This window comes from Barbus barbus, assembly GCF_936440315.1.
Source record: "Barbus barbus genome assembly, chromosome: 28".
NCBI lineage: Eukaryota > Metazoa > Chordata > Actinopteri > Cypriniformes > Cyprinidae > Barbus > Barbus barbus.
Genome location: NC_136756.1, coordinates 15580616 through 15594873, shown reverse-complemented (window position 1 = coordinate 15594873; position 14258 = coordinate 15580616). Strand labels below are relative to the sequence as shown.

Sequence of the window (14258 nt, the reverse complement as noted above, 5' to 3'; positions counted from 1 at the left end):
ATGGATGGAATGAACGTGGACGGCGTAAGCACGGATACAAGGGAAGTGGTTGAACTCGACGTCCAGCATCCGAGCCTGGGGCGGGGGGAGCAGCGCGAGTACCCACCAGCTTTGGCACTCATGGCCAGCAGTGACCCACGCGCCTGGCTGGCTCCCGTGCAGGCTGGCACCTGCGCGGCACACGCCGAATACCTGCTGCACTCGCCCGGCTCGAGCGCGGAAGGCGTGTCCTCTGCCTCCAACTTCAGGAAGAGCAGTAAGAGTCCTGTCAAAGTACGCGAGCTCTGCCGGCTTAAAGGGGCTGTGGCTGCAGATGAGGGCAGACAGCGGGCCCCATCCAGCAAAGCGCCCAACGTCGTGCAGAAACAGAGGCGCGTGGCTGCCAATGCCCGGGAGAGGCGAAGGATGCACGGATTGAACCACGCTTTCGACGAGCTGCGCAGCGTCATCCCAGCCTTGGACAATGACAAGAAGCTCTCTAAATACGAAACCCTACAGATGGCCCAGATCTACATCAACGCCCTGTCCGACTTGCTTCAGGGCCCCGGTGTTAAAGCCGACCCGCCAAACTGCGACCTGCTGCCTGCCAACGCGTTCGAGGAAGACCGCTCTCCCAGAAGATCGCCGAACGTCTGCCGGAGAGGCGCGGGCGCGGGTTACCCGTACCAGTACGAGGACGCAACTTTCGCCTCTTTCATGGAGCAAGACCTCCAATCGCCCTCTGGAACGAGCAAGTCCGGTTCAGAGGCCAGCAAAGACTCGCCTCGTTCGAACCGGAGCGACGGAGAGTTTTCCCCTCACTCGCACTTCAGTGACTCGGACGAAACGCACTTGGAGATGCAGAGCGAGGACGAGCTCTCGGAACTGAAACTGTCCAAGCGCCGCGCTTTTTAGAAAACACACAAACCGGACTGTCCATCAATCGTGTCAATCGCATATTTGGGCTTTGTAATGGGTTGCTTTATTTATCCATTTTGTTGTATGATCTTTTGACAATGATGTTGCTGTTGTGTCTGACGCCAATAGATTTAGTTGCCTTCTCGTGACATTGACCAGACCCCTACGCCATGTGAACTGCCGCGTGCAGCAGTGCCATGGGCTCGAATGTCATGCATAAAACTGTCTTCCGTGAACTGTTTTGACGTGATTGTCATGGGCCTATTTTCATACATACGATTGATTTTGAACCCTGTAAGAATTTGCAACTTCTAAAGTTTACGTGCACTTTAAAAACGGGCCATAGGCTTGAGAAACACTCTTTTGTCATGGAACAAGAAATTGTGTGTTTATGTAGAAGTAATGCCAATTTGATGAATATATTTAATATAGCCATTAGATTTTGTACATCCGTTTGTTTTTAATATTTGATTTCAATGCAAAGAAGTTTTGTTCTGCTTCTGTAGCTGAAGTAAGCTATTTATTTCCGTTTGCCTTGTCAAATTTTTTTTTGCGTTATTGAAAATGAGCAGTTTTGCTCGTGTTTTGTTTTATTGTAGAAATAAAAAAGGAAAATTAACGTGATTATTTCTCTGAGTGATTGTTGTTATCAGTTTTTAATTACGATTTTATCTAAGAAATTTTCTAGAATCTAGATCTTTTTTTTTTTTTTTAATAAAGTAAATCCTAATATATGGGCACCAGCTTTATCTAATGTCATTTAGCCTAATTTTAATTAGGTTTAGCCCTTAACGTGTAGGCTACTTATATAGGTGTGATACATTTTATGCTTGTAGTCTAAATGATGTGTGACATGATCGAACAATTAATAATTACATTTTTACCGTACTGTAGTCTATAATTAATTTTGTATCAAAACAAGCAAACAAACCTTTTTTTAAGCGAGAACTTTAGTCAAGTACAGTGTTTTTTTGCAGCACCGTTAAAAAAAAAAAAAAGGCTTCCAAAGGTTGTTTTCGTAGCGATGCCATAGAAGAACCTTTTTTGCTTCCGCAAAGAACCTTTAAATGAACAATGAAAACCCCTTTTTTTTTAAAGTGAAGAATATTTGTATAATCTAAAAAAAAAAAATTTTTCCACTATAAACCTTTTGTGGAATGAAAAGGCTCCATGGATGTTAAAGGATATTCATGGAACCATAAATGCCAATAAAGAACTTTTTAACCATCTTCTTATAAGAAACACTTTCTTAAGTTGGTTATTTGGTTCAAAAAGTTCTTAATTTTACATTATAGGCTCCTCGGATCAGTATATGGTTTCTGGTTATTTTATATAGGCCTACATCAACATGTTTGTTTATTGTTGTTTTTTTCTGTAATTAGAGATTAACGTTCTATTTGGAAGATTCTATGGCAGCAGACTGCAACACAGTGTTGGCTATAATAAAAACATTTAATTTTATTTTATTTAATATTTAATTTTATTTACACAAAAATCAAGAAAATCAGATCATCAAATCAATGCATTAAGAACACGGTATACAGCGACACACTGAACAAAAAACCCCACATTGATTCAACTCGCAATCACCCAAAGTAGCTACATAATATCAGTTAATCATATTACTGTTTAGTCTGTTCATTCTGAGGCTGTTTTAGCTTTCTCTTCTGAAGTTTTACTTATAGCCTAATTGTCAAATAGGCTACTGTAAACTGTTATTTAGGCTATAACCTATTAATAATATTTATCGTGTTTCACAGGTTTAAAACCAACCCGATCTCATGAGAAAACGTAACGTAAACGTATTTCACCAGGTGGCGATTTCGTATACGAATTTCTTTATAAGCGAAAGATTTTAGAAGTAAACGCGGTCATGAATAACCCAATCTCTTAAGAAAACTTCATTTAGGCTAGCTGTTCGTTCTACAATCGTCTTAAATCTAGTCAGATCCAGTCTCATTATTACTCTTTTCTTTAGTCAGAGTTTGGAAGCACTTCTCTAAAGGCGTTTAATGTTTTCTTCTTGCGGTTCATATGCATGCTGGTATCCTGCCAACTGCCCCCGTGCCAACTGTCAGCTTCAGCTTCTCTACCCTCGAGCCATGACAAACATCATTAATTATTTCATTTTGCGTATGAATGGGTTTTAATAGCTTTCTTATCTATAAGCACCCTCGTGTTTATTGAAGAAATTGTTTTAACTGTAGCCTAATTGAAGCGTTTATCAACTTTTACAAAATTGTTGGCCGACCCGTGGCAATGGGGTGTTGGGTGTCCTCCTGGAAGCACGCGCTGTCAGCTGGTGAGCGCAACGAGTGGAGTCCCACAGGACCTGACTCGAGAGACTATACACTCGGTTTGTGAGTCTGCCACACACGCGCACACACGCCCGCCAGCACGCACCGGAGTACACGTGCTGAAGTATACACACAAACACGCGCACTCGTATGTCTTAGACTAAAAGGGGGCTTACAACCTTTTTTGTTGTTGTTAAATAAAACTGAAATAACTAAAGACCTCTAAAATAGCCTACATGTTTTGCAAAAACATTTGAACCACTTTTCTTTTTCAGAACCTCCCCAAAAATTAGGTTTAATAATTTTAAAACCTCATTTACTGTGGTAAATTATTCTGCATGTTATAAAAAAAGCGTTATGGTTCATTTAATAGAGTTAGCATTATATTTGTTTATTATTTAAACACTTTTCAACAACGATAAAGGATACAGAGAGAGTTCCCTTTACGAATAGAAGGGATAGGTAATTTTCCAAAACTTTTTTGTCCGCTCCCTTCAAAGACTTCACTGGAATTGCTCAGGAATTATTAATGAAAGTGGGCCCTGTGTACCTGCTTTTTTGTGTCTCCACCCCTGCGTTTAACCAATCACTTGAGCCGCTCGTCTCCAGATTAACACCGAGAATAATAGGCAATATCATGCACACGCTCAGCACACTAAATTATTCACAACCTTATCCATAATACCTTTATCTTCCAGTGAACCGCGCGACCATCTGTGCCGTCCTGTTACATGCGACCCTTAAACGACAAACGTGCTCAAATTTCGCGACCACGCGCCTGTAAATGGGGAGTAGCGACGCCTACCAAACTGTAAACTAGCTGAAAAGTCTATCACCTGCACTTATAGTCGCATTTAGTGTGATTAATCTTAAACTGTGTTTCTATCTCTATGTTTGTATCTCTCGCCTTATATAACTTCTTGTGGTATTTTACAACGGAGGCTGCCTGTTTCCTAAAGTAGCACTTAGATCGGTTATTAAGGGCATCGTTACAGGAGCTGTCAGGTCCAGTCGTGCTGAACTAATGCCAGTGCTTCGACCGATATGTCCAGTTTATCTCCTCAACACAAAAATAGCGTGGAAAATGCTACCAAACATGGAAAACATTCGTCATTTTTTCTATGCGTTTAAAATCGTTAGGTTAAAATGCTCTTCAGTTATTTTCTTGGTTGTGCTCCTTTTAGCCTGAGAAAAACAGTAGCTAGTGCACTTGCAACATTTGAAATATTCAGCATAGGCATTACATTTTTGTATCTGGCAAAGTTCATGGTCCAATTTTTTCTTTCTTCTTTAATGTTTTAAGCCATTTTAATAGTTTATTTGGTTTTGCTTTGGTGGGAAAAATATGTAGGCCTATTCACACATTTAGCCCATGTGTGAATCGAATCTCATTAAAATAAAGAAAACAATTTTATTCTAATTTGTATTTCATTTTATGTAATTCTGGACTATAGAAGCATGGGACAGAAGTTTCATCTTTTTCTTGGATTTGTTGGATTCGAATTAGTCAACATCACCAATACCCCACATGGTGGTTTAAAAGAGAACGATTATTTTTATGCATTGATTTTATGGTGTCCAAGGTGTAAAACATATTGTTTGATTTAATACAGAAACATTTAATAAAATAAAAATGTAGGGCATATTAGGCTACAGAAACGAGAAAAAAAATAAGTTTTTAAAAATGATTTAGCATTTAAATTTTCGTATTTTAAGTGCATACTTCGATATAGGCTACTATATAACTTTCGTTTTACTCATAAAGTATTCCTGACAACAGCTGGGAGACTGCCTGAGTTGAGGTTTCACGTCTCATTAAATATTGAGGTAGAGCGTTGAAGGAAAAACATAAACAAATACCCCCTCCCTCACGCAATGCGCGGGCTCGTAGAATCTGAGAGGCTCGTGCGCAGGTGCTTTTCAACTTCATGCTAAACTTTATATTACTTACAAATGCAACATATGTGTTAGTGAAGATTCCGAAAACGTTATGGTATGGTAACATAATGTGTCCTATTTAATACCTTTATTAATATGTTGTGTACGCAGAAAATTTTGATCTTTCCCAACTTCAGGCTCAAACCCGATGTTTAGACATTCCACTGTTTTTGTTTGACAGTGACAAAATAGAACAGTTGTAGATTAGTTTTGTATGCATTCCAATGTTGTGAAATATATATTTTTTTCTCTCTCTCCATTTTTCCTGGTGTGTTTGTGTTTGAGGTGGTGGGGAATTGTTTGCCCTTACTGTCCTAGCTCCTCAACCATTTTTCAGCATGATGGACAAGTCATGAAAAACCACCACCATGAAGATCAACCAAACCTCCACCTCATTCAGTACTGGACAAACTTGCATCCATAGCCTACTGAGAAGGTAAAGTGAGTAAACAATGTAACCTGCCTGCAGAGCACATGCTCATTCCTGTGCTTAGTTGATAAGTGAGGTTCCTAAACTTCATTGAAGATAAGGGGAGTGGGAGGAGCCAAGGAAAGGGCTCGGACTCTCTGGGGATGTTGGAACAAAAGCTAAAACTGGGCCGTACTCTCCATCTGCTTCGAGACTGTAGCAACAAGCATGGAGCAAGACAGAAAAAGAAAGAGGGCGTGTGGGGGTGAGGTGTACAAGGCATTCAAAAGAGAGGAAAAAAGAAGTGCAGAAATGGATGATAACTAGAGAAAAAATCCACTGTTATAGTGCAGACTATGTAAGCACTGATCTGAAAGACTTGTGCCAGGTAACTTTTACCCATCCAGCTATTGTCAAAAGAGCATTTGGATGTCAGCTAATGGAGACAACGCTATAAAATATTAATGTCAAGTAATGTATTAGAGGCCTTTGTTGACACATACGCATACACCTGTGCATGTACAACTACATGTTTAAAAAAGCTTTGTGGCGTTTTAAAAAAGATTGTTATCTAAGCAAGGGAAGAAAATAATAGAAAACGTCACATGAGCCTCTGAATAAGAGGTATGAATAATGCATAGGCTTCCTGTGAACACTAGTCTGCAGTCTCTGATGCGTATCAATGTAACCAAGATATCCAGGATTATTCTTGTGAAATCATAGATAATGTTAGCCATGAATGCGTTTAACTTGCAAAACAAGGAAAAAAGATTTTTAAACAGTTTGGAGAAATACTGAAGTATCTGTTGAACATAATGCAATAGATATCGATGCACTTAAAGGAATATTCCAGGTTCAATACAAGTTAAACTCACTCAACAGCAGTTGTTGCATAATGTTGATTACCAGAAAAAAAACAACTCTCCTGTTAATCCAGTAATTATTCTGTTAAACGTTGTTCAATTATTTGAGCTGTAAAGTTGTTCTTGTAATTTTTATGGTGATTTTAAAGGGATAGTTCATCCAAAAACTTCTGTCAGTAATTACTTCGGAACACAAATTAAGATATCTTTGATGGAATCTGAGAGCCTTCTGACCCTCCATAGACAGCAACACAAATACCGTTCAAGGCCCAGCAACATAACGTTCAAGGCACAGATACATAGTAAGGACGTCGTTAAAATGGTCCATGTAACATTAGTGATTCATCCATAATTTTATGAAGCTACGAGAATACTTTTTGTGCAAAAGGAAAACAAAAATAACGACTTTATTCAACAGTTCTTTTCTTCTGCATCACCCTATGTAGAGTATCACAAAGCATGTGCATGGTGCTGCTCACACAGAACATGCGCTGAGCCTTGTTTATGAGCAGAGGAACGCACGTGCATGCGTTGCGATACTCTCGATAATGGCGGAGGACTATCATTGAATAAAGTTGTTATTTTTGTTTTTGTTTTTTCCCATTAAAATTAAGCTAACACACTTGCTGTTTATTTCTTGTGTCCATCCACCATACTTTTAAATAAGAGCAGTTGTGTCATTTGTGACGTGAATATACGAGTCTTCCGGTGTCATTTGCTACCAAGTTATTTTAGCTGTACAAAAACAGTCCGTTATGTTGTTTGATATTGTAGATTGGCATCTGTTATCAAATATTTGTATTACTGTAAAAATAACACACTTGTTTGTAGCACAGATAGTTTTGCCATTTATTGCACATTGTTATTTCTCTTTATTTACCTACAGCATAGCAGGTGATGAATTGCAAGTCTTGCACTTTCACTCAAAATAGCTTTGTTCAGTGTTGCAGTAAGGTGAATACTATTAAAACTGTGTTTATGAATTGGCCCCATTCACTTCTATTGTAAGTGCCTCAGTAATCCAGGTTTTTGCTAGATATGTATTTTTGTGGTAATCAGCATTCATCGCAAATGCTGTTGACTGAACTTGTTGAATAAAGACGTTATTTTTGTTTTCTTTGCGCACAAAAAGTATTCTCGTAGCTTCGTAACGTTACGGTTGAACCACTGATGGCAGATGGACTATTCTGACGATGTCTTTCATACTTTTCTGGGCTTTGACAGTGTTATTTACTTGGCAATCAATGGGACAGTCACAAGACGAACAAAGCTTTTACGGGGTTGGAACGACATGGGGGTAAGTGATTAATGACAAAATAAAAATTTTGGGGTGGAGTAATCCTTTAATGTGTTGAACCTGGACTACCATTTTTTAAACATATATGTGATGTTATATATCACATTAGTTTATTAAAGTAATCTGCAGAAAAAAACTGGAAGGATTAGCCATTTGTTAGCTAACCTTGTCCACCTCATCTCAATGTCTTTCAGCACACTGTAAAAAGAAACTGAAAGGGCAGTGGTGATTCTTCACATCTTTGTTCCTCCTGTGGCTGCCCTTTTGTGTCTGCAAAATGTTCAAAGTGGACTTACCTACACCAACATGAGGCTTCTTGGGTAACCTTCCCATTCAAAGGTATACAATGGTGAGGCCAATTATATTGACGTTCAATGACCTTTGAGCATCAGTTACATTCATTGTGAGGATATGGATGTGTGTGCATATGTATAGGAAACACCTAAACTGTAGGGGCATTTATTCTTTTTGCCGACTTCCTCATGGGTTGGGTTACATCCATCATGCCTTTCCCCTTCCAATGAACGAGAGGCTGTGGTAGTGAATGGTTGAGGTTAAAAAATTGGCTCTCGTAGTGCTGATGGCACTTTTCGAGTCACACCTCAGAACATAAGGGGCAATTCTTTCTTTTAAACTAGTAGTGAATGCTTTGATTTATATAGATTACAAGGGCAGACACAGAGAATGATTGCATTTGTGGTGTAAACCACATCTAAGACCCTCCTGTGTGGGTTTTTCTTTGAATACAGAGCCGATATGCAGTTCTGAACTTCATGATCACAGAAACTCTATAAAATCATTTTTATGCACCCATAAGCCAATTATGCACCCAACAACCCATTTATTTACAAGCTCATCAGTGATTGTAAATAAAGATTATTGGAGTATGATTTATAAGTAAATACTATTTCAGTCTTTCTACAAAATTGCACACTTAATTCTAATATTAGTTGCTGTTTCTTTGTAATTATTTGTGAATTTGTGAAAATTGGTGTATAATTGCTTAATTACATTCAAAATACCATCAATCACATTTGAAAATAAAAGTTTGTTTACATGCTATTGTGTGCTAATATATATAGAAATACACACACATATATGTATATTTAAAAGAAAAATACATATATATATATTTATATATTTATACTTGTATATAATTATACTATATATAAATATTAATATTTTATACATAAATCTCACATATTTGTCATTAATATATACATGTATGTGTATGTATTTATATATAAAATACATAGTAAATATACACAGTTTTGCAGGCCTAATATATATATCGCATACGAAATAAAAAACTTTGTTTGCATAATATACAGTGCCCAGTATTGGAACAGTAAAGACAAAATTGCTCTGTTGGCTGTGGAGTCAAGACATTTACAAATATGATTAAAATATGAATATGAGACAAAACTACAGAATGTCACATTTTATTATTGAGTGATTCAACACATACATGTTTTACCAAATAAAAAGAACAGCACTTGTAGAGTTCATCCCACTCATTGATGTGAGCATAAGTATTGGGACAGTTGAACATAAGGCAGATATAAAAGATTAAAAGCTATTATTTAGTTGCAGATCCCTTGCGCACAATCACAGCAGTGAGTCTGTGACCCATAGACCTCACCAGACTCTTGGTCTCATGCTTTGAAATGCTTTTCCCAGCCTTTAATGCAGCCAATTCCAATTGTTGTTTGTTTTGGGGAGTTTCTGCCTTTACTCTCCTCTTCAGCTGGTGAAATTCATGTTCAAACTCTTGATTTCTTCATGCCCTTTGTTTTTGCTATAGCTCTAATTAACTTCCTCGTTTCTTTTAGCATCCAAATTGCTTGCCTTTCTCTCAAAGTCAGCTCCCGCATCATCTTCCTGGTTTGTGTGTGTCATCATCGAATGCAGGATTCAGAATGCAGAAGTAATGGATATAACTGATACGACACATTCCCTGCTTTTAATATCTGAAGAATTAATGCAACAGGACACAGCTGATCACTTAGAAAGACCCGTGAGGCAACTGCTCCAATACTTATGCTCACATCAGATAGAGGGATGAAAGTCTAAAAGTGCTGAACTTCTTAGCTGGTAAAACATCTAGCCTATGTGTTGAATCACCCAATAATAAAATGTGACATTCTGTAGTTTTGTCTCATATTCATCTTTTAATCATATTTGTAAATGTCTTGACTCCACAACCAACAGAGCAATTTTGTCATTACTGTTCCAATACTTTTGGAGGGCACTGTATGTGACCCTGGACCACAAAACCAGTCTCAAGTCGCTGCAGTTTTTAGCAATAGCCAAAAATACATTGTAAGGGTCATTAGTGATTTTTCTTTTATGCCAAAAATCATTAGGACATTAAGTAAAGATCATGTTCCATGAAGATATTTTGTCAGTTTCCTACTTAATTTTTTATGAGTAATATGCATTGCTAAGAACTTCATTTGGACAACTTTAAAGGCGATTTTCTCAATATTTTTATTTTTTTTCACCCTCAGATTCCAGATTTTCAAATAGTTGAATCTCGCCCAAATATTGTCCGATTCTAACAAACCATACATCAATGGAAAGCCTATTTATTCATCTTTCAGAATAAACAATTTCCAAAAATTTTAAAAATTGACACTTATGACTGGTTTTGTGGTCCAGGGTCACATGTGTGTGTACTGTGTATATTTATTATGTATATATAAATACACACAAATACAGTATATATTTTGAAAATATTTGCATGTATTTACATGTCTATAATCACATTCATATAATTTATTTTATAAATATATTTAATATATAAACACATTTTTCTGAAATATATACATGCATCTGTGTGTATTTATATATACATAATAAATATACACAGTACACACATATATATTATGTAAACTATATTATATGTTATATTCTGAAGGTCTTATTTTATTGCAATTATTATCCGAAATTTACATCTAGGACTATTTTCATAGGAAGAATTCATTTTAAAATGTAAGTAAAAATGTGTAAACTGTTTAAAAAAGATAAGGGATAAACAAGTGGGGTAAATCATTTCAATTCAGTGTCCACAACATCTGTAATTCTTCCTAAAGGAAAGCAAATATAGTGAAGTTCTGCACCAGGACCTCTCTTGCCCCTCTCAACTCTCTCAATGCCTTGAACTCATTTAACTCTGCCAGGTTTGGAGAGCACTGGCTGTCCCACCCACTCACCTGTGAAGGCCATGCATCTATTAAGGGACTCTTGCCCCCATTGTACAGTGGCTGCACAGATAGTGTTTCAGCTGTGAGCCATGCTCAAGGGAGGGATACTGTATATTGTCAGGAGTTTTCTTGTGTTTTATTCCACTCTCCTTTCATGGCCGCTGAAAGCCTCCCCTAGTCCAGTTCCCCAGAGACCCTCACTCTCAGGTATCCTGTGGGTGGAGCAGAGGGGAGTGGGGCAAGCTGGGGGAGACAAGGATATCGCTTTCAGCTGTACGCAGAAACAACCGTGCCCCCCGCCCACCTTTTCTCCCTCCCACTCCCAATTAGGGATGGATACATGTCCGACCCCTTTTCTTTTTTTCCTCCCCATTTCCATTCATCTATTCAGCACTCCGAGAGGAGCCTCTGACAATGGAGAGTTGTGGAAAGCAACTTTGCAAATTGAACAGTGTCAGGCAGGGCAGAGGGATGGAAAAGGTAGAAGACGGACAGAGAGAGACAGATAGATAGATAGATAGATAGATAGATAGATAGATAGATAGATAGATAGATAGATAGATAGATAGATAGATAGATAGATAGATAGATAGATAGATAGATAGATAGATAGATAGATAGATAGATAGATAGATAGATAGATAGATAGATGGATGGATGGATGGATGGATGGATGGATGGATGGATGGATGGATGGATGGATGGATGGATGGATGGATGGATGGATGGGTGGGTGGGTGGATGGGTGGGTGGGTGGGTGGGTGGGTAGATAGACAGACAGACAGACAGACAGATAGACAGATAGATAGATAGACAGACAGACAGACAGATAGACAGATAGACAGATAGATAGATAGATAGATAGATAGATAGATAGATAGATAGATAGATAGATAGATAGATAGATAGATAGATAGATAGATAGATAGATAGATAGATAGATAGATAGATAGATAGATAGATAGATGGCTAAGTTATGTCTAATGAGTGTGTGTCAATGTTTTTTTTTTCTTTTGTCTCTAAGAAAAAAATGAGATGTCTGAATCACCAATGAGTCAGCAGACACAAGGTTTCGGTCTTTTACAAGAAAATGAGAGTAAAACCTGAGCTGAATGACCTCCAGTCAAAATCACTTTTCAAGTTTAGCATGCACACCTTCTCTGAAATGTATAGTTTGTTGTTCCAAGCTGACAGATTGACCTGCTAAATTAAAACACTGGGATATACAGTCACACTTAGTTCTCTTGTTCCTCAGTAAGCATATTTGTCAGTTTGTTTTTTTGTTTTTGTTGTTGTTGTTGTTTTTTTAGCATCCCTGCAATATGAGTGTGAGACACAGGAGTGGAGGTGAGGGAGTTGGTGCCTGCAGGGTATACTTAGAAAACGTGACCCCTTTCTACGTAGTTTGTGCCCAACACTTACAGAGCATTAATACAGCCCAGATTCACTCATGATACAAAAGAAGCTGAGTAATTAGTTAACCAGCCAGCAGGCTTCTTAGCAAATCAAGGCTCTCAGCACCATCACACACCATTCCCCTCCTCCAAAATATTACTCAGCAAACCTAAGTGTTATTTTTAGCCACTATACAGTGAAGTTTGAAACAGTTTTCTGCTGATTTGAGGCTTGCCATTATTTACCATCATTCCAAACCTGCATGCTGTTATTTCTTTTAATGTGAAACACAAAATTAGAATTTTGGAAGAATCTTTTTATTATTATTATTATTATTATTAAGGGACTGCATCTGTCAAGCTTTGAAGAAAAAAATACCTAGAAAATCCAATACAATTAGAACAATGCATAGCACAGATTCTAAAACAGCAGTCTGTAAACTACTTGGGGACCTCAAGGGGGTGCTATAGAGTCCGTGAAAATTTTGAAAGAATATAAAAAGATTTTACAAAAGGTACAACAGAAGTAAATTATTAAATAAAAAACAAATCAGCATAGTACAGCTTTTTTTTTAAGTGTCATCGAAACTTACATTCACAAATAGACCATATCTTTCTAAGGAGTTTCACTACAGCTTGCTCTGATTGTATGACACTATTTTGTGTAAACCGGCATTGACACATTTTTTATTGTGAAATGCTTTAGTAAACTAAATAAAAACATGAGGAAATACATTTTTGATTTGACAATTTTGGACACCTTTTAAAAAAAGTTTTTTTCTCCTTTCTGGAGCTTGACAGAGGTGGTTTTTAAACTCATTATGTGGATAAGAGCTGCATGAAAATGATGTTTCCACCTATATTTATTTATCTATCTAAATCTATACACACAAATTTCAAAAGTTTGGGATCAGTAAGATTTCTAATGTTTTTTATGGAGTTTCTTATGCTCATCAAGGCTGTATTTATTTGATCAAAACTACAGAACAAAACAGTAATATTGTGAAATAATATTGCAATTTCTAATATTGGTTTCCTGTTTTAATATACTTTGTGATGCATTGCTGAATTTCCTCAACCATTACTCCAGTCTTCAGTGTCATATGATCCTTCAGAAATCATTCTATTATGCTGATTTATTATCAGTGTTGAAACTGTTGTGCTGCTTCATATGTTTTGGAACCTGTGATACCTTTTTTCTTTGATTCTTCGATGAATAAAAAGTTATATATAAAAAGAACGGCATTTGTTCAAAATAGAACAATACAAGTCTTTCCTATCATTTCTGTCCATTTAACATATCCTTGCTGAATGTTTTTAATTTCTTGAAAAGAAAGAAAAAATTACAGACCACAGACTTTTAAATAGTAGTGTATATTGTAACACAAAAATTCTATTTTGAATAAACACTGTTCTTTTAACATTTCATTAATCAAAAAATCATGAAAAAAGTATCACAGGTTCCAAAAATTATTAAGCAGCACAACTGTTTCCAAAATTGATTCTAAATCAGCATTAGAATATTTTTATAGTCTCTGTTTTTTACAGTCCTGAAGACGTGACGATTGTTGTGGAGCTGTTTGTTCAGGTAAGCATGGGAAAAGGTCTCGCTGTCTCTCATACTTCAGCTCATCTTCCCTCCGTGCAGATTATCCCTACATCCCTCGTTTTCACATCATCAGACTCAATCCACATCCAGTTGCTGTTCTCCTGAGGGGTGCTTCCCACTCTACAGATCAGTGCCGCCTCACTGCACCTGTCAATCACTGTCTCTTTTCCTTTCCCTCTCTTCCTCTTCCCACCCTATTTCATGTTTCTGCATGAGATACATGACACTCTGTAGTTCAAGTAGTCACAAATTTCCCACCTTTTAATCACTACACAGTGAAAGCCAATGCAGTCAGGCCCAAAAAAACATTGTTAAACAACTGACATGCAGGAAAAATCTTATTCAAAA

At 37.3% G+C, this 14258-nt stretch overlaps 1 protein-coding gene across 1 annotated transcript; it reads left to right on the top strand.

The window, feature by feature from the left end:
- Positions 1–1514, top strand: LOC306848024 (transcription factor Atoh1-like; the record flags this gene model as incomplete). The annotated part of the gene is made up of 1 exon (XM_079382335.1): positions 1–1514. One exon carries the CDS (start codon positions 1–3, stop codon positions 892–894), a length of 894 nt encoding a protein of 297 aa, XP_079238461.1. The 3' UTR covers positions 895–1514.
- Positions 1515–14258: the final 12744 nt, after the last annotated feature.